This window comes from Microcaecilia unicolor, chromosome 11, assembly GCF_901765095.1.
Source record: "Microcaecilia unicolor chromosome 11, aMicUni1.1, whole genome shotgun sequence".
Taxonomy (NCBI): Eukaryota; Metazoa; Chordata; class Amphibia; order Gymnophiona; family Siphonopidae; genus Microcaecilia; species Microcaecilia unicolor.
The window spans coordinates 197,070,087-197,095,417 of NC_044041.1; the positions used below are offsets into that span (position 1 = coordinate 197,070,087).

Consider the following 25,331-nt stretch of genomic DNA (forward strand, 5'->3'; position numbering starts at 1 on the left):
AATTGGGGGTATTAAAAGAGTGTTTGGTCCACGTTATTTGTATGTGTACACATATATGTGTGTGTATATATATTGTGATATTCTCAACTCTTATCTATAACTTGCTAGTCTTTTATTTATTGTTCACATTATGTGCTATATTTTTACTCACGTTTAAATTCGTCTTCATTTTTATCTTACATTTTATTTGCAACTTGTGTGTTTAAGCATGCATTATAATATTTGAACTAGAAGATGGCAAACTACTGTTACAGGTAAGATTTTTCCATGGACACGATCTTCTAGCCAGACTTGTGAAGACTCCCTGGCATACACAGGTAACGGTATAACGAATAACCTTTCATAAAGAATATGTTATTTTTTAGACTAAGACCCCTGATGTAGGCGTTTTGCAACGCGGAAACACAGACCCTGTCGGGTCCCTTTGTATCAGCAACATCAATAAAGAAAATCCTCACACTGTTTGCAGCGTTGGATTCGTCATTTGCTCAGCCTCTACTCCCGCCTGCACTTCTTGACCCCCCCCCCCCACTTTTTTTTTTGTGTTTGTTTCTGCTTTTGAAAACCCGACCGCACATCCATGCAGAAGAACTTCCTTTTGTGGGGGTTCGCCGCCACGTGGGAGACTGGCAGGAAAGCGCGCAGGCGCAGTCGGGACTGAACGGTTGGCGCCGCCGGGTGCGCGCGGGCATTGTGTCGCGAGCGGGGAGGAGGGACCTTGGCTTCGGCGCGCGGCCTGGCTGCAGACTGGCTGGAGACAGAGAGGTTGGGGAAGAGCGCCCAGGGCTCCTTTCTTTCATTCGTTCCCTGATCTCTCGCGAGACTGCCCGTTCAGCGGGGATTGGGGGGAAGGCACACGCGCGCGCGCCGCCCTCCCTCGCTCTCTCGCAGCTGGCGGCGCTGGGGGGTTGGGGGGTTAACGGCCTTCGTCTTCTCCCTCTTCCCGTCAGCCCGACCGTTGGAGTGGGGGAAAGGGGACCCCTGGACGCCGCTGGTCGCCGACGCCTCGTAACGAGAAGCGGAAGGAAATAAACCCCGAACGACTCCCAACCGTCAGCCCTGCGCGGAACGATAGGCGGCCATGTCCCGGTACCTGCGGCCTCCCAACACCTCCCTGTTCGTCAGGAACATCGCCGATGATACCAGGTGGGCAGAGCGGGCCTGGACCCCCCCCCCCCCCCCGGGTAGAGGAAGCCAGGCTTTTTGTTCTCTTGGTTTTGGCGCCGCAACAGGAGGACTAGGCCGCGGCGAGCCACATGGTCCGACGGGAGGGAAATGCGTCCCTTAGGTGGGGGGAGGGGGAGGGGGGGCTGTTAAACGGTGCTTTGCTTCGAGGGTGGCTTGTGCCCACTCCAAAAAAAACCAAAACGTGTTTAGGTGTTGTTCGATTTATTTATTCTTATTGTTCTTTTTGGCGGGCTCACGTGCGTTCTATTCGGTTTTAATGCTCTGAAAATGCACCGCGTTCCTGTGTTTCTTTGGAGTGGGGCGATTGCAGTTCTCCAAATCAGAATAAGCCTCTGTTTGCAGACATTGCCCTAAGGTCCCATTGTAAAATGAACGAGGTCGGACATTTTCGCGCGTCCTTTTGGTTTCGGCGGGGAGCAGCAGCAGCACCACTTGTTCTCGATTTTCTTCTCCAGTCTCTAAGTCCTCTTGCTTGCTTTCCTGTCTATATGTTAACCATCTTTCTTTAAATTAGTCACCTTACTTTCTAATTCCTTTTGCTCATCTGTATGTTCAGCTTTGCTTATACCATCTATGTTGTGTTGTCATTGCAAGTAGGATACTCGTGCCATGCTTTGTATTATTTGAATATTTTTACTGCTGTAATTGTCTATTGCTCATATTTGGTTTATTCTTACTATACACTGCCTTGAGTAAATTCCTTCAAAAAGGTGGTGTATATTGTAAGCTCCTTGGAGCAGGGACTGTCCTTTATGTCAATTTATGTTAATCTGTACAGCGCTGCGTAACCCTAGTAGCGCTCTAGAAATGTTAAGTAGTAGTGTGTGTGTGTATATATATATATATGACTTTCAACATTAATCGCTTACAGACAATGCCAATGCATATCACTTTAGTGGGAAGTAGCAGAAAAGTGGAACAAGATTTTTGGAATAACTACTACTACTACTAGTTAGCATTTCTATAGCAATAACTCATCTCACTACTAGTGTATATGATATACTTATACACACTTTTGATAGTTTGTACCCCTGACGCAGCCTGAGGGCGAAACGTGGCCACGTCGGGTATTATTCCAAATAAATGCATTTGATTCCACTGCTTTGTTGTTTTTTATCTACTTATTTGAATATTTTTACTGCTGTAATTGTCTATTGCTCATATTTGGTTTATTCTTACTATACACTGCCTTGAGTAAATTCCTTTAAAAAGGTGGTGTGTGTGTATATATATATATATATATATATATATATCTTTCAACTTTAGTCGCTTACAGATGATCAGTTAGTATCATTCTTTATTTAGGTGGTTTGTTGTATTTTTTAGTGAATATTTTCTGCTCTCGCAGAATGCCATCTGTTTTAATTGCAGTTTATAAGTAATTGCAGTCAGTCATCTGTGTTCGAGTCACAGCAATGTAATTACCAGAGAACATGATGGCAATGGAATTGTTATTGAGATATATATTCGTAGTAAATTTTCATTCTGTTAGAAAAGAGAACTACAGATCATTTGCTATGAATACGTTTAAATGTAGTCGGTTTACGTCTTTGTGCGATCACAATTTGAGGAAGTAAAATAGCTTCTCTCATCAGGAAAAGAAAAACAAGTGGTGATGGCATTGTTATTACTGGATATTTAAACTTGTGTTTATTTAAGAAAGATGTGAGATATCTCTTTTACTGGTAAGAATGATGCTGCTGAGTGTTGCCAGAGAACCCACATGTCTTCATGTTACATAAGAACATTTTCCCACCTATTTAATTGATGTATCTAGTTTTTCCTAACATCAAGACTGACTTGGTGACTTTAATTCTAGAGTTGCGGGCATTTATTTTTTGAGAGTAGTTGCAATTATTTTTAAGGACATAATAGCCTTACTGATATCTCATTCTTACAGTATTATAATAGTTAATATGTACTTTCACATGATAGTGTAGAAGATTATTGCAGAAAAAGATATGAGCCAGCCAGTGTGTCTGGTTCATGTGGTCCATATTATCCCAAGTACCATCCATAGTGGCTTACTGCTGGTAGGCTTCAGATTTATTTTTATTGTATTTGTCTTCTTATTTTGTTCCTTTCCGAATTGTAACTCTGTTTTGTAGTCTGCCACAGTGTTAATCATTCATAATGTATTGTAAGCCACACTGAGCCCGCAAAAAGGTGGGAAAATGTGGGATACAAATGCAATAAAATAAATTAATTAATTTTTCTTTTCAATGACAATATACCAAGTAACACAACTAATGACCCACTAAATTGAAAAATGAGTGTACGTGAAAACTCTATATGAACACTCTGTCTTGTTATAAAGAAGGAAAAGCCTCAAGGAGCTCCTGACCATAGAGGTCTAGTGGGCTACTAGCGATCAAAATGACCTAACTAGTGTTCAGTAAGATCTGTCCTCATCATAGGCTCAAAAACCTTCTTATTTAAGACATTAAAAAATAAATCCTACTGCGCTGTAAGTGCCTTCAAGACAAATCATAGTAACATAGTAGATGATGGCAGAAAAAGACCTGCACGGTCCATCCAGTCTGCCCAACAAGATGAACTCGTGTATACCTTACCTTGATTTGTACCTGTCTTTTTCAGGGCACAGACCTTATAAGTCTGCCCAGCACTATCCCCTCCTCCCAACCACCAGCCCCGCCTCCCACCACCGGCTCTGGCACAGACCGTATAAGTCTGCCCAGCACTATTCCCCGCCTCCCAACCACCAGTCCCGCCTCCCACCACCGGATCTGGCACAGACCGTATAAGTCTGCCCACCACTATCGTCGCCTCCCAACCACCAACCCCTCTTCCCCCCACCGGCTCCACCACCCAATTTCAGCTAAGCTTCTGAGGATCCATTCCTTCTGCACAGGATTCCTTTATGTATATCCCACACATGTTTGAATTCTGTTACCGTTTTCATCTCCACCACCTCCCACGGGAGGGCATTCCAAGCATCCACCGTTCTCTCCATGAAAAAATACTTCCTGACATCTTTTTTGAGTCTGCCCCCTTCAATATCATTTAATGTCCTCTCGTTCTACTGCCTTCCCATCTCCTGAAAAGATTTGTTTGCGGATTAATACCTTTCAAATATTTGAACGTCTGTATCGTATCACACCTGTTCCTCCTTTCCTCCAGGGCACACACGTTCAGGTCAGCAAGTCTCTCCTCACACGTCATGGAACGCAAATCCCATACCACTCTCATAGCCCCTCCTTGCACCGCTTCAATTTTTTTTACATCCTTAGCAAATCATTCAATTGTTCTCCAGATTCAGGCTTGTACTTAACTTATAAACAGGCGTTTATATGGGCAGTCGTCTCTGCTTAACACCACAGTTTGCACTGCTGTGATCTCTCAATGTGCTTAATCAGTTTCACTGTGCATCACCCCAGACCAACTGTGGCCAGTGTTTCGCCCCAATTTCAATGGGCTATGCTGCATCAGGGTCTAGTATAACAGGGCTGCAAATAAGCAAAGACTTGGATCCAGGGGATTGAAATTTGATTGAGGAAGCTTTTGAGGTCATTGTCCAAAGGTGGCAGACACCAGTGATGGATCTTATGTCAGGAAGAAGCACCAAGGTGCCCAACATTTTCAGTCAAAGGTATGATTATCGGGTGGCAGGCATAGGTGCTTGTTAGCTGTGGCCTCTAGGAGAATTGTTTGTTTCCACCCTGTGGCTGCTGCCCTTCTATTGGGCATACCTAGTTTTGGCGGTGTTAGATTGCCTAAGGGGTTCCTGGTACAGAGACTGCAAGCGGATTAGCCTCTAGTACCACTGTGTGGAGAGTCTTTTGGTGCAGGGACCAATTTGTATGTTAGATACATCTCAATTTTCTCTTAAGGCTTGATTCTTGAAAGGTTGCAGAAGAGGGAGTGTTCTGCTCAGGTCATACCCTATTGCACTTGAGGAAGACTTCAGCAATTCTGCTTAGTGTAAGAGTGGTGGGAACCTTAGTGCAGTTGTGTGAGGAATGGCAAGTGGCCTTTGCAGTATTCTGTTTCAAAAATTATGGATTTTTTTGCAAATGTTTGGCACTAGCCTCCTGAAGATGCATATAGTGGCAGTATCTTGCTGTGGATGTTTAGTGCGCTGTTGGCTCTGGTGGGTATAGTAAGGTTGGTAAGAGGCATTAAATTGCTGAACCCTCCCAGGCATCCATTAGTGTTCCCATGGGATTGGAACTTCAACCTTTCAGCCTTGGTGGATGCACCCTTTTGACCCTCTTTGAGCTGCCATATTAAAAGGTCTTGCGTTAAACTGTATTTTTGGTGGCTGTATGCTTAGTGAAGAGGACATCAGAGCTGCTGGCCTTGTCAGGTCAAGAACTGGTCTTGTTTATGTCTTGGGAGAAGGTTCTTCTTTGGTTCCTTCCTTTCTTCTTATGGTGGTGACAACTTTTCATCTCATTCAGTCCATTGATCTAGTGTTTTGTGGGGACACAGGAAGCAGAGATTCGGACAGGCTTTGTTGGACATAAGAGTATTGTTTTGTTACTTGAAGAGGACAGAAGAGTTTGTGATCTTATAGGGTATTTGGGGAGGTGGGAGGATAGGAAAGGCAAGGATGCCGTTGAGGTGATGATTGCTCATTGGCAGCTCCCTTGATGCTGAAGGCCCTTTCTATTGGGGAACATGCTGCTGCTTGGGTGTAGCACAGCCTTATTCCCTCACAGGAAATTGCAAATCGGCTGCTTGGTTGCCTTTACATTCCTTTGTCATGCAGATGGTGTTCTGGGGTCAGAGGATATGAGCTTTGGTGTTAGCATTTTGAGGCCTGGCCTTGAAGATTACTGCTTTGGTACTTCCCATGCATCTGGACTGATCTGGGGGAACTCGGACACTAAATAAGGAGAAATTGAGTAGCATAACATCTAATTTCTCCTTATTTAGTGTCCATGTTCCCCCAGTCCAGATGCATGGGAAGTACCAAAGCTCTGTACTGGTCTGGAAGGACTAAAGAAAATGAGTAGCATAATATCTATTTTCTTTCCTTTAGTCCTTCCAGACCAGTCCAGAACTTACTGTCTTTTAGTAGTATAGAGTTGAGTGAAAAATAGGTGCTTAGCAGGCTGTGAGGGCTCCTCTGTATTTTTGGTATATCCTTGGTTTGTTTTAAAGTTGTTTGATTCTGGCTTCTTCTTCTTCCCAAGTTTTTGGGGAATACTGTGTCTTCTCTGTTTTATTATTGAAATCCTGACTAGCAAGGAATTGCACAGAATACATAAAAGATGAAGTCACTAGTTAGTGGTTCTCCGTTTCCGTTTGCCAGCAGGTGAAGGCAAATCCACACCTGTGTACTGGTCTGGAGGGATTAAAGGAAAGAAAATGAATAGATAAGATTTAATTTCTCCATTCTGAACAGCCAGGAGACCATATACTTTTTGTAGTAAAGAATCATTTCTTGTAAAGCACTTACATTTATTTTATCAACTTAATTGTTCACGTTGACATTTGAACTAGACTTTAAATTAGTGTAGCATTAATTTTGAACATTGTCCAAAGATTTGGTTTTATATATAGTTTATGCCTTATTAAGTGATCCTGACATTTCAGGGGCCTCAAGTGACTTTTCAAGGGCTGGTGTTGGTGTATTATGCTGTTATACAGTGTACCAGATTCAGTTCTTGAGGCCAGCTTTCTGTTCTCAAGGCAGATGGGCAGGGATGCTGCATAGGCAGCTTTCTCAGACCCCAGCGAGGGAATCTCACCCCTTTTAATAGTGATCTGAATCCTCTGTCCAAGGAGTGTCATGACAGTGGCTTAGCTAGATGATGGGTTATAACAGTAGTAATCAAATAGCACTTTGGGCATCTTTCCCCATTCTCCCAAGCAATTTTCAGGATATCATGAATGAACATGTCTATGAGAATGTTGTGTGCATTCCTTTAATCTAAGCAAATATATCATGTTCATTAGGGATGCTGGGAAAATCTGGCTGTCCTGGGGCTGAGGACCAGTTTGATCACCATTTGGTTATAAAACAGGGAGTGACAAGTAGTTGTGACTGAAGACTCAGGACATGCAAGGCAATTTTATAACTGGGCATGTGCCATTACATACGCCTTGCGCCTGAGTAAGTATACTGTGATGTGAGGGTGCATAACTGCAAGGTTATGTACTTATAGGAGGACATGGGTGTGTCTTGAACTTACACATTCAGCTTATAGAATACTGTGTTAAATGTGTTGCATGGTGCATTCATTTATGCAAGCCATATACCTAGCTGGAAACTCAGCTGATAAGGGGTAGACAGCTGGACATGCAGGGTGATTGATTGTTTCATTGCTTTCAGACTAAGGGGTCTCTTTACTAAGCTGCATTATCTGTAACTTAGCATGTGCTAACTGCTGGGTTAAGGTGAAACGAGGCGAAGAATGGTTGGGGACTATGCCTTAAGCAGTGTGGAGGTAGTTATCACATGTTAACTGTTAACTCAGTGGAGTTAGCGCGACCTAGTCAAGTGCTGTTAACGCATGTGTGTGAGTTAACTGTATAAGAAGATGCTGGGAACACTGTACACAGAGGTTTTGTAGTTGGGTAATTGAGTGTTAACTTGACAATTAGTATCACAGTTTAATAAATGTAGATTACATGCCCTGCATGTTAGAGAAATAGCCTGAATGTAGCTCTCCTTGAGCCACCCCTGGAAAGGTTTGAGTGAAATAGAAATTTTAAAAACCTAGGGTATGTGTGTGGGGTTTTTTTTTTTTTTTTTTTTTTTTTTGGCTACATAGGGAAAGCCTTTTTAGAAATGGACTTGTAGAATTCTGTGTGAAATTTTAAGTACAAAATGAAAAGATTCAAAATAAAATTGACCAACAATAAAGGTTTATGAATTTTTCTTGAGGAATGTGTCTCAATCCTTTTTAAACCCACCTATGCTAACTTTCATCACGTTCTCAGGCAGCAAATTCCATGGTTTTTCTGTACTCAGAAAAAATGTTTTCTCTGGTCTGTTTTAAAATGTTACCTGTTAGCTTCAAACTGCATAAAGATTAAGTACTGGGTACCCTACAGCCTTTTGACTGTTTTTGATTACATTGAGTGCTTTATGTAGAAATACGTCATTAGTGTTTGCTTTGTTTTAGGTCTGAAGAATTGCGTCGCGAGTTTGGTCGCTATGGGCCTATAGTTGATGTGTATGTTCCACTTGATTTCTACACTCGTCGTCCAAGAGGATTTGCTTATGTTCAATATCCTTTCATCAGTCGACTGGTTTGTGAATGGTGAAGCTTGAAATACAAGTTTGTGTGAGGTAATTCATCTAAATGTACCACCATACTTCTGTGTTGTAACTTTTGTGTGTCTTTTCTCATATTTTTAGTTCTAGTAACAAATTAACTTTCTTCACAAAGACAACATTACAATCATTAAATATTTTGTAGTCTTATGTTTATAAATTTTAATTTGTCTTGTTTTAAATAGTGATTTTTAAACATTACTGACTTCCTCAGTGAGTCAGTTACATTTAGTTCTGATATGTGTGATGATACAGAAATTAAAGCTTTTGAAGCTTAAAATACTACAAAATTTTTAGCATTTATTGTTAAACATTGTATTGAACTGAGGTAAGCATTTTCTTAAGTACCATCCCCTAATTGTACTGTCCTCTGTTATTATCTCAGAGAATGTAAAGCTGTACAGTAATGGCGACCCCACAGAGAAAGCATGAAAGAACCTTTAGAGTAGAGTTCAACAATTAAGACAAGTAGACAACCCAAAGACCTCTTAATGATCAGGCTTGAAGAGAAGGGAGTTTGGGAAAAGCTGGAAGAAGGACAAGCCATAATAGGAGACAAAGCTTCGGTTTATCTGCAAAAAGGGGGAAAGCTTTTTTTTTTTTTTTTTTGCCTCAAAGTAAAGCTAAACCATCTCTCATATTGGGCAAGCTCTTCATACAAGTTCTTTTGTCAAGCACTTAAAATAAAAGACCAAGACCAAGTTCAATGATGGCCACGATTAAAGGAGCCGTGCCTGATGTATCCTCCAGACTAAAGATCTCTTTTCAGTCTTGTGTAAGTACACAAATTTGATGATTTGGGGTTGATATAGGGGCAAAATCTGTAGTATTTAGTGGAAGCTTTGATTTTCTGTGTGGAATTTTACTTGACATGAGTACATTAAGGAGGGGGTAATAGGAAAATACCTTCTTGTCATATTATAATCCAGTGTGGCATGGAGACAGAATTGGCTTTCATTTTATAAGTAGGGTAGTTGTACTCTACTGCAAGGAAGTTAAGGTAACTTTTAATGGTTCTGTGCAGGGTCAGCTTAGTTTAGTTGCTTGATGTCTCTATATGATTTGCTCAGATTTACTTTCCCATTCTATGCTTTATAAGTTCCCTTGCTAAGCTAGGATTCCCTTTTTCAAAACAGTGGTATTAATCAGTACCTACCGTTAGCCCTTTAAAAGTAAGCTAATAATTTCTCAAATCATGTGAGCAGCTTTTAGAAAATTTGGTGGTCATCCGCTTCATTGCAGTAATGATGGCTTTGGGTTTTCTCTTGGAATTTTTCTCTGTTGAAATGGAATGTAATCAGCCGAGTGAATATGATCGTCTGACAGCACCAAGACAGAACAGCTCTCCTGGAGCTCAAAACTAATATAGAGTTATGATCAGGTTTGGCTCCTGCTATACTCAGTAGCACTTGCTGCCTCAGTTTGTTGTTCTGCTCTGCTTAATATAGGCAAAACAAGGCTTTGTCTTCATTAACATTTTTCAGACATTTTCTTACCATCTTTTTCAAGAGTTTTTGTTCATTTCTTCTCCTTTTGGTATGTTTTTATTATAAGAAAGTTGTCTCTCTATTACATTTATTTTCACTCAGTTCCTTGGTGTGGTACCATGATTAAGAATATTAATCTGTCTCTTTCCTACTTGTATCTGCAAGATGGTAAATGAGATGTATAGTATCTGTATCATTTGCCTAGGTCTCACTCATTAGCAAGGTAACTGCTTCAAGTGTGGAAGAATGTCCCCAAGAGCCAGAAAACATTATTTCATTTCCAGGAGCACTATGAAGTGCAAAGAATGCCTCCTCAATCTTCAAAGAAAGTCCTCTGTGCAGAAGCCATATGCTTAAGTGAGATCAAGCAGATCCTCTTCACTAGCTGTTTCCTCTATCCCCTTATGCAGTGGCCTTAAGTTTAGCCATTAAAAAGGAGTAACTGTCTTCCAGCTTTAGTGTTAAGGTAATTGGGTACGATCACCTCATGGTTCTGCTCTTCTTTTGTGCATAGGACTTCATCCCATATACTATACTGCCTCCTTGTGATTTTAGTTTAAAGGCATTAACGTGCATGTAAAACAAACAAAAAAACTTTGACTTTTGTTTGTCACTTCTCTTGTGTCCAACCCAGTCAGTAACTTTTGGACACATTCCAAGGGCACTTGATTTATTTTTCACCTTTACGGAGCAGTTCCAAAGGCTTTGTTAAAGTTAAGTATGCCACTTCTAGCGCTGTCCCCTGGTCCAGCTCTTAGTTCACCCATCGAAAGAATTTTGTCAGATAAGCTTTACCGCTGATAAAACCATGAGTCCTCAGATCCTGCAAATCCATTGAAGTGCAGTTTATCGAATATCTTGTGTTTAGTAATGACTCCATTAACTTGCTCATCACCACTGAGATCAGACTAATGGATTTAAAGTTCTAAGCTGCCGCTGCCTCTTACATCAGTCCATCTTCATTCCTCCAGAGCTATTGCTGACTTTAAGGCACTGCTTCTCAAACCAGACTTCAGGACATAACCAGCCAGTTGGGTTTTCATGATATCTGCAGTGGATATCAGGAGAGAGATTTGCATGTACTACCTCTTTGGTGTGCAAATTTATCTGATGCGCATTCATTGTGGATATCCTCTAAACCTGACTGGCTTGGTGTGCCTCAGGTGCTGAGTTGAGAAGCACCTCTTTAAAGAAGTATTTTTAAAGAAGCGATTTAAAACATATGACAGCATAGCCTCCATAATACCCTTAGATTCCTTAATACATTGAGATGTATCTCCTCTGGCCCTACTTCTAGTGTAGCTAGCTACTCATGAATAATCTGCTAAAATTGGCTGTCAGTATCTCTCGCTTTCCTTTTTGTTTGTTTGTTTTCTGTGGTCCTGCTCTGGTTCTTCCTCACTGAGCACTGAATAAAAATGTAAAAAAAATTTTTCCTCATCTGCCTCCTCTTATTTTTCCTATATACCTTTGAGTCTCATAATGCAATTTCTGTACTTCCTCTGTCACCAACATACCTTTAAAAAAAAGTTTCCCAGTTTTACCATTTCAGCTATTTTTCTTTGCAGTCCTGACTACGTTTCCTTACTTTGCTAGTTATTGTTACAGCATAGCAATAGACACACGTGTACCTCTTCCCCCTCAAAATTTATGAATATTTTCCCCTTAACCTTTTCAGCCACTTCTTTTGAAACCCATAGTGGCCTCTCCCTCCCCCCCCCCCCCCCCCCCCTTTCTTCTTCTGGCACAGACATTCGTTTCCTGTGCAGAGCTTTCCACTTTTGCTGCCTTTGCAGCCCTGTCTCCCTGTCAAAGAAGCCTCATTTCTGTCTTCATCCAAGAAACCAATGGCCCTCCCACACCTATTCTAGTACTAGTAGTGTGAACATTCCTGTATAATTTCCTCTTCCTGACCAGCCTCACTGTTCTAGACCCAAAGGACCCAAAGCTCTTAGACCACACAGGATAAAATAATTATTTAGGGTTCTAACTAAATTCTGTGCAAGAATCACATCCCATCTCTTCATGGTTCAGTATGTGCATAAATTCACAAAAAAAGAATAACTGATATACTTACTCTACAGACAGATCCATCCTTCCTTATGGGTTATATGCATTCCTACCAGCAGAGGGAGTTAGAGAACTACTGACTAATAACACTTGTATAAGGGACTGTACAACCCCGACCTGCTCAGTATTTCTCAGTCTCCCAGCAAAGGTTGGTGAGCCTGTGCAGCCCTGCTCCTGTTTGGTTGGGTGTGCCGGTTTGGCTCCAAAAAAAAAAAATACAGTTTAGCTCCTTTGGGGTTGTCCTGGAAGGTAAAATTAGGCTTTCCATTAGTCTCAACAGATCAATCCAGAGACTGTGGTTATGTCCCTCTGCCAGCAGGTGGAAATAGAGAACTTCAGAGGTTTGCTATAGTCATATGCTGCCAACTAAACCTCAGTATTGCCAATACCAAAGCAGTGGAAGCAGCAGTAAACCCCAATAGAATATTTTACTCTCCTGGCTCTAGAAAGCCCATGCAGACTACTCAACTGTTCCAGGTGGAAGAAGCGCCTATAGAACTGCTTAGTACTTAAATACCAATTAAGTGTTCAAATTCTTTTTTTTTTTTCATAAAAAACAAATGAAGGAACCCGAAGCGTCGAACTGAACAAACTGCAGTAACAAAACTGAAAGGGCAGGCCTCTGGATTGATCTGATGGAACTAATGGAAAGAAAGTTATCAGGTAAGGACTAATTTTACCTTCCATAATGTCCCACAGATCAATCCAGAGACTTATGGGATGTATCAATGCAGTCCTCACACAGGGCAGGACAATGCCACGCCAACTGCCAGGACAGAAGCTCCGAATGCTATGTCCTGACATGCTGCCACATCCAGCCTGTAATGTTTTGAGAACGTATGTACTGATGACCAAGTGGCCGGTCTGCAGATCCCATCCAAGGACGCTAAACGGGACTCAGCACAGGAAGCCGTCTGTGCCCTGGTGTAATGAGCTTTCAGGTGCAACGGAGGCAACTTCCCAATTGCAAGGTAAGCTGAGTAGATGGCTTCCCTGAACCAACAGGCCACTGTTGGCTTTCAAAGCCGGTCCCCTTTTATGACCACCCGCGAAAAGCACAGAAAGATGGTCGGAATGACGAAATTCGGTGGTCACTTCCAGGTATTGGAGTAGGACCCGCCATACATCAAGGTAGCTCAGCGACCAAAAATCGGTCGGATAAGCCTCCCGGCTGGGAGAGAATGCAACCAATTAAAGTGGAACCTGGACACCACCGTCATCAAAATGGACGGTATCTTCCCTACCTCCATAAACTGTAGAAAAGAATCTCTGCAGGACAGTGCCTGTAATTCTGACACCCTTTGTGCTGAAGCGATTGCCACACAAAAAAAAAAACGCTTTCAGCATGTGATCTTTCACTAACAAAGAGTGTAATGTCTCAAATGGAAGTCTTTGCAAGGCACGAAGGACGAGATTGAGGTTACAGGAGGGAAGCACAGGTAAACACGGTGGTTGGAGGTGGTTCACTCCCTGAAGAAATGCACAGTGGATGGGAACTCTGTGAAGAACCCTGAAGGCGGCCCCGAAAACAGGCCAGCGCGGTCACCTGAGCCTTTAGAGAGGCCAGTGACAAGGACTTGTCGAGGGACCATCCAGCAAGAAAGCCAGTATGGCCGCTGACAGGCCCACCAATGAGCACCAAGACTCAAAGGTGCACCAGACTTGAACATGATGTTGAGTGTTTCCGCACCTGCAATGTCATAGTTCACCCTGTGTCTCGCAATGTGTCCCTTGACCTTTTCCACCATAGGCCACGGCGGGAACACTTAAAAAAGAGACATTGGCCACAGTTGAAGGAGTGCATTGAACCCCTCTGAACCGAACTCCCTGCCCCTGCTGAAGAAGAAACGGGGCTGTCTGCGAGCCATGAGATCGAAGATCAGGAATCCCCGACACCGCATGATCTGGGCAAAGGTTTGCTGTGAGAGCTCTCGTTCCCCCAGATCCAGCTGAGAAAGTCCGCTTGAATATTCAGGGGGGCCTCAATGTGCGCCCAAAGGCACTCTTGGTGCCCCCTGCCTGTTGACATATGCGACTGCCGTCGTGCTGTCGGAGAAAACATGGACTGACAAACCCATAGAAGAATAAGAAAGGACCCGCTTCAAACGGATCGCATGGAGTTCCAGGCGGTTGATGGACCAGGAGGTCTCCACTTTGGACCAAGTGCCCTGAGCATTTCGGCCAAGGCAATGAGCACCCCAGCTCAAGAGGTTGGCGTCCGTTGTCACTACTATCCAGGAAGGTGTTCCCAAAGGCAACCCCTTCTGGAGGTTTGTAGGCACTAGCCACCAGTGCATGGCCAGTCAAGCTGGAGCCAACCACGAGAGTCAAATCTGGTAATCCTCTGAAAGAGGGGACCAATGAACGGCTGAGCAGGGACAACTGGATTGGTCGCATGTGCCCCCTGGGGGCGTTCATCCACAGAATGCTCTCCAAATGGCTCTGAAGACGCAGCCTGCGAGCAGTTGGGAGGGACACTGTCCTTTCCTGAGTGTTGAAAATAATCCCCAGGTACTCCAGAGATTGCGAAAGAGTCAAGATATACTTTGGGATGTTGATCACCCTCTCTGTCGCCTAGACGCTTTCTGTGTAGGACAGTGCCCGAATTAGCCAGTCAAGATAGGAATGAACCTGTATGCCCTCCTCCTGCAGAAATGCAGCGATGGCTACCATGGTTTTGGAGAACGTTCTGGGTGCTGTAGCTAGTACTGCGAAGTGGAGAAAGCGTTGGTGAGGAGGCCATATGGGAACCTGTAGAAGACCTGTAGATCGATAGAGCTAAAGAACTTTCCCGAGCAAACTACTACTATGACAACCCAAGATCTCCATTTGAAAATGTTGGACCCACAAAGCTTTGTTTATGCCCTTGAGATCGAGCATGGGCTGGAAAGACCCACCCTTCTTGGGCACCACAAAGTAGATGGAGTAGTGGCCGAGGCCAAATTCCGATGGAGACACCAAACAAATTGCCCCCAAACGCAGCTCGGTGAGAGTCTCCTGAATTGCCACAACCTTAGCGGTGGCCTTGCAAGGCAATTCTAAGAAACTTCGACGAGAGACAAGTAAACTCAAGTTTGTCTCGGGTGACTTCCAAGACCCATTCGTCTGAAGTAACCCTGGCCCACTCCCTGAAGAAATGGGACAGCCGTCCCCCAATGACAGGGTACGGACCAAGTCCCTATCATTGAGAACTCCTCGCTTCGGGCTGTCCATGCAAGGCGAACATGATGGAGCACATCTTTCCCCTCGAAAGACTGCACTTTATGCGGAAAATGAGGCCTTTGAAAGGCTCCAGAACACCCTGGTCTGTAACACTTCGTCTCTGTGAAATGTTGGCAGGAAGGGGGACCCGTGTGGAAACTCACCTTAGATTTATCTTTGGGAAGCCACTGTTTCTTCAAATCACCAAGGGCCTTTACAATCTTCCAGATCCTCCCTGAATAGCAGCTTACCCTGAAAGGGCAGCCGAGCCAAATGAGCCTTTGAGGCCGTATCCGCAGCCTAATAGTGAAGCCAAATCCAGCGGCGGGCTGTGACCGCCATTGTGTTGTTTGATGCTCGAAGGAGATCATAAAGCAAGTCAGCTTGGTACGCCAGGCCAGACTCTAGGGCTAGTAGCGACTCCACGAGGTCCTCCGCTGAGGACGCCTTTTGGACCCATGATAGGCAAGCCTGGGCCGCGTAAGACCCACAGACTGATGCCTGAAAACACAAGGCCGTGACCTCGAAGTACATCTTCAGGGCTGACGCCATCTTATGGTCCTGGGGGTCATTAAGATCCATGCCACTGGTAAGGTGGTGTGGTCTTAGTGACCGCTGTGATTGAGTGCACCGTAGACTCCAACTCCCCCGACGGTAGCTGGTAAAGACTCAACATAGCCCGCACCACTCGTAGACCAGTGCCTGGAAGAGTCCTATTATGCCAAAATGAGGACTTTCATGGCCTTATGTTTTTGGGAGCCGTTTGGTACCTGACATAATAGAAGGGGTAGCCTGAGGTTCGTCGCAGAAACTGGTAAAGAAATATCAAGAACCTCAAGCTCCCGAACAATGAGAGCCAGCAGCTCTTCTTTCTGGAAGAGGCGGGCTACAGTAGGGTCATCCCCTTCCTCTGTAGGCAGCTCACCATCCTCCAGAAAGTCAGAGGCTACTACAGACTTCTGACCCATGGCTGTCATCTTCCTCCACGGTAATACACTGACAATGAGACTCTGCTCTTTGGCTTTGCCCACTTTTCCAAATTCATGCTCAAGGCAAGTTACAATTTAGGGATAGTATTTCCTTGACCCAGAGGGCTTACAATTTAGGTCTGTACCTAACCAAAGCCACCAACATGTCATAGGAGTACCTTAGTTGAGATGTGGACACTTAGGCAGAGGCAGTGGCGGAAGCGCAAGGAACACATGGTAGGGTAAGATCCCCGAGGACAGCTGGGGCCCTCCTCGCTTCAGCAAAAAAGCTTTTGTGCATGAGAAGCACAAACGGGGGGGGGGGGGGGGGGGGGGGGAGAGAGAGAAATGGGGCAGAAACCAGATCTGCAGACCCTTCACCGGCTCCCAAACCATCAGCTGACCTTGCAATGGAGAGATGATCTGTTGAAGCCTAACCTGCCAGACGACAGAAAAATGGTGCCAGCGGGAGTGTACGTCAGCATGTCGGACGTTCCCGCCAAAATGTGATCCGAGGCTGCTGCGGTTTCATCCATAGGGGGCCTCTCAGCTGACACAGACATGCTAAGCCGCGCACTCTTCACAGCTGCTGTCTGGTCCCCACACCAGGAGCAACGCTTAACCATTTCAGATGGGTTACACATGGCGAGACCTCGAAAGGCTGTTCAGACCTGATCCCCCCCCCCCCCTTCACTCTACCGCGTGTGATGCACAGTACTCTTTGGTTGCCTTGTGTGGGGGGGGGGGGGGGGGCAGCCCTTACTCAGCTGAAGGCTTTCCTCCGCTTTTCTGTTATGTAAGGAGGCAGGAGAAGAAAACCAGAGGCCCCACGCGGAACACTTGAGCCCTAGACAAAACAGGGAGTTATTGAGGGGAGGAGAGGGAGTACCCTGACAAATGCCACACAAGGAGACCTGAACCCCAGATTCGGTCTGCAACACAACCAGGGTGACTGGAAGGGAGCCAGATCAAGACAGTGCTGCATAGATGTCTCTCCACCTGCTGGATAGAATGTTGAGGTTTAGGTGGCTGCACGTGACCATATATAGCAAACCTCTGACGTTTTCTCTATGTCCACCTGCTGGCAGAAGGACATAACCACAAGTCTCTGGATTGATCTGTGAGAAGCTTATGAAACAGGTTAGTTTAAAAAAACAAAAAACCTTCATGTTCTGTTAGCAGAAGCTGATAAAAGTGACACTCTTCTTTAATTGATCTGCATAAGGAGCATTAAAAATTGCTTCAAGAGCTTCTGTTGCTGCTTGAATGCTTCTCGTCGTTGAAAGTCAGGACTTGGGGAGGATATCCATAGCAAAGCCATCCTTCAGTATTTATGTACTCTTGTTTCAGAGCACACATTGTATAGACAAATGAGCACCACACAATGATGATGTAATAGCAACAAGCAATGGCTTGATTATTATTGATATCCACTAAATACAAAAACAAGTACCTTATTCTACCACAACATCACTTTGTTACCAGACTGGGCAAACGCCTTCACGGTATTATGTAAGTCACATTGAGCTTGCAGATAGGTGGGAAAATGTGGGATGCAAATATAATAATAATTTGAATCTCTAGTTCTACAGACATCGAGTACATCTTTGGAGTATTAGTCTGTCAGATATTAATAGTGACCTGTAGTTTCCTCCATGTCTTATCTTTCATAGGAAACCTCCTGCTCAAAAGCCACCAGTCCCATTGGACAGGAAACCACCTTTTTGAACTGTTGGAATCTTCATCCATAAAATATCTAACATGGAATGTACTTTTCCTGTTTGTAGTTGCTTTAGGAAGAATGATTGCAAGTCTTAGACACTCGGGAATTGTACATTCAATTCCAGCACAATTTATTTATTTAATTTATATCCCGCCTATCATGAAGTGGGTTACAGATAAAACATACATACAGTTATCCATATAGCCATTCTAAGTTTCTTCCCAAGATAGTAACACACTTTATTATCAATAAAAAGTTTTGTCTTTTGTTTTTACTAAACTTCATTCTCAGCAGGGTGAGAACTCCACTGTGGACTAAGCAAGCAGCTGAAGTTCTTTAAAAGTTTTCTCAGTTTTCCATCTCTGACCTAAATTGACCCGGTATTCTAATAAATGATATGTTTGCATACTGGACAGCATTTTGTATTCACCTCTGTTAGTCAAGCACAGGACTCTGATTACCAGAATAAAGTTGAATCTGGTTAGGGCCAGTGCCACCATAGTAGTTCTCTTAAATGCATATGTAAAGAAGCTGCACTATTGCATTGTCCAGTCTTCAAACAGGCTAGTCCTTTAGGTTAAACAATACCAAAGAATCTGTCTATATAAACTTTTTCAACTCTTGTACACACATGTAGTCAGGTTATCCTAAAACATTGGAATAGCTCTTCTCAGATGTAAAGCAACCCTCAGCTTGGAAGTCACACATTTGTATGGCTGATTACATTCAGCTTGTTGATGGAGAAAGCAAAGTGTTCTTCATAGACTACAGGATTAATAAGACACAGAATCCCCTTTGTGTCTCTGAGAGTTGACACTAAACTTAAAACTGACTGTGGGGATTGCTGTGCATAGAACAGGTCATGGATGTTTTGAACTTAAAACTAGTTCTGAATTTTCAGAGAGTTTTCTGTCTTAGTACTGTTGCTTTCGGTATATGGAATATTTACAACAGCCATCACAGTAAAATAGTGTTGAAAATGTTGTTCTCTTTCAAGACTTTAGTAATGTCACTTGGAAGCTTGATATAGCCCCTGTAAGAAACCTAGCGCCTTTGGCCAGAGAGTTGAAAACAAATAGGAAATGATTAAATAATATTTTTCAGAAATTTTGTTGTAATACTATTTCAGTATTGTATCTTACAAAAAGGTTGTCATTAATAGATAAAAATCTGCAAGAAATGAACTTTGACAGCCTTTCTTTTGGTTTTGTTTTCCCTTTGTAGACTCTTGTGTAACCCTTTTTCATGCTTCCCAGTATACAGAACCTTAGAATTCTTGTAAAAGGGATTGATGTCCATTCCACCTGTAGGCTCATATGCTCAGAAAAAGGAATGGAAATTCACCCGATTTGGTGTAAAGGAAGAAAATGTTAATATCTCAGATGAGTTGGAAAAGCAAAAAGTTTGGCTTAGTATTTTCAGAGAACCGAGTCTCCAAAAAAATCTAATTGCTTAAGTACTAGTCAGCCCTCTAAATGTTAAACCCCCACCCTTTCAGATATGCATCTCCCTCCAAAGAAATATTGAAGCAATATATGGAGGATGACACCACTTCAAAATACTCTACCTACCCACAGATATTGTCCCGTCCCATACATATCCGCTCCAGTTCTGATGAGTGTGCACTTTCATGCACACACACACTTAACGTTTTAGGTTGCCCACATTCATGGCCCCTACAGCTCTGAATAAATTCTTTTGCCCCTACAGCCTTGGCTACCCTTCATTCCCCACTAAAGCCTTCTCCCATCCCCCATCCCTTATAAACCTGTTGGAAAGCGTCCCTGCAGGCTTTGCCTACTGTTTTCATCCCTCATTAACTTCTCTTGTGTAAGTCCTGCTCAAGAACGACTTCTTGACTTTACTATCCCACATAATTTTCTTAAGTTTGTCTGTCCAAGTCACTTTACTGGCTTCCTGCCCCTTTGCTCCTGTTCTGATTTCTCTTGTCTTTTTAACTTTTTTTTTAAATGTAATTTTCACTACTAGTTAATTTCCTTAAAATATTAACCTTATGTCTGGATTCTAACTTTTTTTCTCTGTGGACTTTACTCTCATATCTCCTTTTTTGCCCTGTTTCATTTTTTTGTGCGTGTGTACTTTGGAAATAAAGTATATACTCTGTTCCCAACTCCCAATTTTAAAGCTCTGCTTTCTTGACTTCACCTCACATTTCACTGTTTATATTTGTTTATCTGTATGAATTTCTGATTTGGAATAACACAGCTGTTCTGATTTTGAAAATGGGTGTGACCAGGAGATGCCTTTGAGCTCTTCTTTGTACAAACATAAAAAGAGTAGCAGACTTAAAGATTTGATGTATACTTTGGGAAAAGCAAGGGGAGGTGATATGATAAGCTTTTAAATATTTTCATGATATCAATACACAGAGGCAGCCATCTGTCAGTTGAAAGGGAGCTCTGGAACTAGGAGTCCTGGGACTTAGCATTGGGAGTAATCTTAAGGAAGTATTTCCTTATTGAAAGAGTAGTGGATGTGTAGAATGGCTTCCCAGTGTAGGTAATAATGATAAGTGCGGTATCCGAATTCAAGAAAGCATGGGACCACAACAGAGAGTCTCTTGAGGGAGAGAATGGGCAGAGTCGATAAGCCAATATAGTCTTTGCTCTCTCTTTTCCTATGTAAAATGAATTTGGTGGTAGTGGTTTAACTGGGAATTAATTAGTAAAGAATTTGCTAGTACTGTTACTTTAAATAATAATCCTTTGCACTCTGTACAAAAATAATGGCTAGAAGAATATCTGTTCATGCTTGTTAGTTTTTAAACCCTTGAAAACTTGCCAAGCACCTTAACAGTTAGCACATTTGAAGATGTTCGTGATGCTGAAGATGCCCTCCATAATTTGGATAAGAAGTGGATTTGTGGCCGCCAAATTGAAATCCAGTTTGCCCAGGGTGACCGAAAGAGTAAGTGACCATTTGATAAAGCTGAAGATCAGATAGTAGTTGGTAACTCCGAAATGTGTGTAGGCAGTAAATTGTCAATGATTAAGTATTATTGCTTTTCCACAGCACCAAATCAGATGAAAGCCAAGGAAGGGAGAAACGTGTATGGCTCTTCTCGTTATGATGACTATGATAGATATGGGAGATCGAGAAGCCGAAGCTATGAGAGACGGCGGTCTAGGAGTCGTTCCTTTGAACAAGACTACAGACGATCCTATAGTCCTAGAAAGTAAGTACACGATTTCCTTTGGATATTATTGGAAAAGGAAGTTCATGTTTCATTCTTTTGTCACATTAAGCAACCAGGGAAGCAATTTTGTGTTACAATACACAAAATGACTTAAAAAGTTAAGGGAGATCCCCCTCCCTCCAGTGCTTCTTGCAGAGGTTTACTGATAGATTCTGCATCAATTAGAGGTGTCTATTTGTATACATTTGCACATAATATGCATAAAATGCCGATGTAAATTTGTATTAAATCCTTCAGTTTATCTTTAAATCTAAAACATTCTTCCAGCATTTGTGAACGCAAGGATTCTTCTTTTTCTGCATAATGGAATGTGTTGGTTAAAATATTTCAGTGGAAACTAAAGGAAAAAATGCAGCAAGATTTTACAAGCATAGAAACAAAAGCTGTTGGAGATGTTAAATATCATTGTCTTATTATGATCGCTCTCTAAAAGTGTTTATAACATTGGAAGCCATTTTGTGATGGTATACTGAGATACTTTTGTATTCACTTGTCCTTATCATGATAAGAAGATTCCCTGGCCTCTTGAATCTTCAGAGCATACATTTTCTTAAAGGATAAAATTTGAAAAGTAACACTAATATAAAACAGTTCCAAATAGTAAAATAATTTTAAATCATAAATGTGTGAGGGACTAAAATCATTTACGTTTTTTTTCTACTCTTCCCTTTAGCTTCTCAGTGTCCTAAACTGGGCTGTTTTCATGCCAGTTTGAAATTTTGGGAAGATAACTTGATCATAATGTTAGAAAACTTTGCATTCGTAGTTGATCAATGCTGTTTGCCAAATGCAAATTGCTAGTGTAACTGAATATATATTTGTTGTGATTTTTAATTTTAGTAATCGACCTTCTGGACGACCCAGGCATAGTAGAAGCCATTCTGACAATGACCGGTAAAAATGTTACGTTTTGCTTTTTTCTGTTCTTGGGACAATTTGAGAACTTGGCATTTTCTGTTAAATGCTGATACAAAGGTATGGGGGCAAACCAAACGACACATTGAAATGATTTGAAATCCTCTTGCTGGAGGTTTTAGTTCTGAGCAGAAGTTATTTTACCACAAGTGCTGTAAAGTGGATTAGTAGTTGAGTGGTTACAGTAGCAGGCTGGGAACCACAGAAGCAAGGGTTCAAATCCTGCTTCTCCCATTAATGTTTCTTGTGATCTTGAGCAAGCTTTGGTTAGGTACAGACCTAAATTGTAAGCCCCCTGGGTCAAGGAAATGCTATCCCTAAATTGTAACTTGCCTTGAGCATGAATTTGGAAAAGTGGGCAAAGCCAGAGTCTCATTGTCGGTGTATTACCGTTTAAATGTACTGTGAGTACAAAATGACAGTGTCTGCATACTGGAAGTCGTAAAGTGTTTCACAGGGGCACAGAAGCTATTTGTGAAACCTGCAACATAAATGCAAACAAAGGGAAATGTATTCATCTGGGGTATTGATGAATGGTGACCAGCTAGACACCTTCTCTAATCAGTAGCACAGACCCTGGCTTTAGGTGTAAACCTTTTTCCCTTCTATGAATAAAATTAGCTGGGGTTTTTTTTTTCATATTTCTTTTATTCCTTGCCTTCCACAGGTTCAGCCGACGAAATCGATCTTATTCGAGATCAAAATCCAATTCAAGATCACGATCCAAGTCCTATCCAAAGAAAGAGATGAAAGCAAAATCGCGTTCTGGCTCTCGCTCCCACTCTAAGTCCAGAGGAGCAGCAAAAAATGATTCTAAGGAACATTATAAAGGCAGTTCAAGATGTGAAAAGGAATCAAGAAAAAAAGACACACAGGGATCGAAATCCCCATCACAATCCCAATCTAGATCAAGGTCTAAATCCAGATCAAGGTCTTGGACTAGTCACAAGTCCAGTGGCCACTGACATTTCCTTGTGTGTTTGGCATGCATAATTCACTTACAGTTCAGTTATGAAAATTAATGGCACTGATGTTCCAGTAGGTTTTTTTTTCTCTTTTCCTTTCCCCTGTGTGGTTACAAATTAAATAAAGAGTTGAGGCCACTGAGGTGAATTCCTAGTCATTAATGTCCAGGGGCACCTTCTTTAGTTGTGGCATTTTGTGTATTTTTCCTGTAACTTTTTTTTTTCTTTTAAAACTTAAGATATTGGTGATTACTTAGATAACCATATGTTGCAACATAGTTCTACAATTTGTATGTATATAATAATTCCACATAATCAGTAAAACTTTGGGTAGAAAGTGGTTAAATTATTTCTAGATGTTAACTACTAATTTAGATTTTTTTTTTAAGTACATTGTATTAATATTTTGAAATATGGGCAGCTTCTGTAAGAACAGAATACTGACAGCATTGAAACCTGTAGTGTTAGTGTGCAGCTTATGTATTTTGAAGGGAAAAATCTCCTTTTCCACATTTGCTCTTGGACACTTTGTATGAGGTGACCGCTTTTGATTGCTACCCATAATGGGGTGAAGGGTTTGTAAGCCAAAGAATAAGATCTAAAGAACTGAAAATGTAACAAATGGAAAACATTTGGTGGCTAGTAAGTGCATTTTACATTTAAATGTACACTTCTTCCTCTGTGTCTATTTAATTTTTTAAATAGCTCACCTACAGTTTGATAGTTTAGTATGAAAAGTTTTTTTTCTCTACACTCAGATACAATTGTCCATGTTCTGTGGAAGTCTGCTACTTAAATTCTGGTACCAGTGACTGCATACTTAATTGGTGTGCTACAATGCACATTTTTAAACCACCTTTTTCTGTAGAAAGAAGCTAGAAGCTTGTTTTTGTGAACTGCGAAATCAGGCAAGCCTTAGTCATTTCATTTTCCTGCAGTTGTCCTATTACTTTGGTTTACATGTAAATAAACTGGGACATGAAGGGCTCAGTTAAAATTATCTATTGACTATACAGGTGAATATAAAATTTGAACCGAGACCCCAGTTCTTTACATTTATTGTATATTCATATCTGCCTGTTTTGTGCTCTGATAAATTTGATATGAAAACTTGGTAAAACTTTCATGAGTTGTAATGTAAATTGCTGAATACAAGATACTTTCTTAAATTTAGATGGCCTCTGTTTTCCTGCTTTTAAAACCAGACAAATACTTTAATAGCCATTAGTTTGGTCCTGATTTTGCCCTTAGTAATTTAAATAGAGCCTTAAGGAAAGTGAGTTTTAAATGTTAGATATAAAAAAAAATCCAGTTATGGGGCTGAGTAAAGAACCTTTGTATACTTGATGATGATCTCTCTCTTTTTTTTTTTTTTAATTGTTGACAGTAAATTCATGTTTTTGCTATGCAATTACATACATTTCCTTTTCTTAGGCTTTCCTTGATGTTAGAAGTATTTAAAACTAGCAGTAGTGTGCAGTTCTAGCAGATGCAAAGAAAAGTTGTGAGATTGAACTTTGTATTTCTTTTCTTATAGAAGCTTGTAAAAAAGGTATTTTTATATGTTCTTTTTAACAAATACTATGTATCTACCTTGAAAGTTCCAAATGTCCTGATCAAAAAGAGCTGAAATCCCAACTCAATCTTGTTTTCTGCTTGCTGTAAATTTAGCGAACAGGCTACAATAAAGTGATGGAAAAATCTGTGATGGGCTTCATTTTTGCTGTCCACCAATATTGGCCATGTAATGAAATACTATAAAATCTCATTTTTATATATAGTAACATTTGTAATAAATCGGGTAATAGCTATGTGCTGGGGGGTTTTTTTTGGGGGGGGGGGGAGGGTTGCTAGTTTTACATTTTTCATCACTTTTTTAAATGTATGTCTTTTTTTTATATAAAAGCATTAAACTTTTAAATTTGTTCAAATGAAAGCACATCCTTGTAAGAAATGGGTCAAATTGTAGAGGTGAGAGGGGTTTCTGACTGCAGTGGTACTGGTCTAGGAATAAGTACAGAGAGGAGGGATAGAAGGGTGCCTGCAGTATGTAATTATGCTCTTACAATGACACACATAAATTATGATTAATAGGCCTTAACATTTGTGTTCTTATTTCTGTTAATGACAGTTGTCAGGTACTGCACATAGTACACATACCTCAGTTTTGTTTCTCCACCAGATCAAACAGGTGCTCTAGCTCTCCTCTTAACTTCATTTTTTTGGGGGGTGGGGGCACATACCTAATTGTTTTGGAGTAAATCCTCATGGCTGCACTAACTTCAACTTTGAGCTACCTATGGGAAATGTCTCACTAAATCTTCCAACGTTCTTATAAAAATCTTCAG

General features: G+C 41.7%; 1 protein-coding gene across 2 annotated transcripts; it reads left to right on the forward strand.

The window, feature by feature from the left end:
• The first annotated feature begins 860 nt into the window (after positions 1-860).
• SRSF10 (serine and arginine rich splicing factor 10) lies at positions 861-24,688 on the forward strand. 2 transcript variants are annotated; one of them, XM_030219841.1, is made up of 6 exons: positions 861-1,146; positions 8,286-8,390; positions 20,711-20,814; positions 20,920-21,082; positions 21,944-22,005; positions 22,686-22,774. In XM_030219841.1, exons 1-5 carry the CDS (start codon positions 1,082-1,084, stop codon positions 21,999-22,001), a joined length of 495 nt encoding a protein of 164 aa, XP_030075701.1. In that variant the 5' UTR covers positions 861-1,081; the 3' UTR covers positions 22,002-22,005; positions 22,686-22,774. The 2 variants fall into 2 exon arrangements, with proteins under 2 accessions (XP_030075701.1, XP_030075700.1); XM_030219840.1 differs by having other exon boundaries at positions 862-1,146; positions 21,944-21,997; positions 22,686-24,688.
• The last annotated feature ends 643 nt before the right edge of the window (positions 24,689-25,331 follow it).

What these genes read in the sequence shown, in the direction of transcription:
- SRSF10 (XM_030219840.1), top strand. Translation starts at nt 1,082, where the DNA reads ATGTCCCGGTACCTGCGGCCTCCCAACACCTCCCTGTTCGTCAGGAAC. An exon ending in TGCCCAGGGTGACCGAAAGA is followed by an intron (nt 20,815 to 20,919) that starts GTAAGTGACCAT and finishes GCTTTTCCACAG; the next exon opens with CACCAAATCAGATGAAAGCC. An exon ending in CGATCCTATAGTCCTAGAAA is followed by an intron (nt 21,083 to 21,943) that starts GTAAGTACACGA and finishes TTTTAATTTTAG; the next exon opens with TAATCGACCTTCTGGACGAC.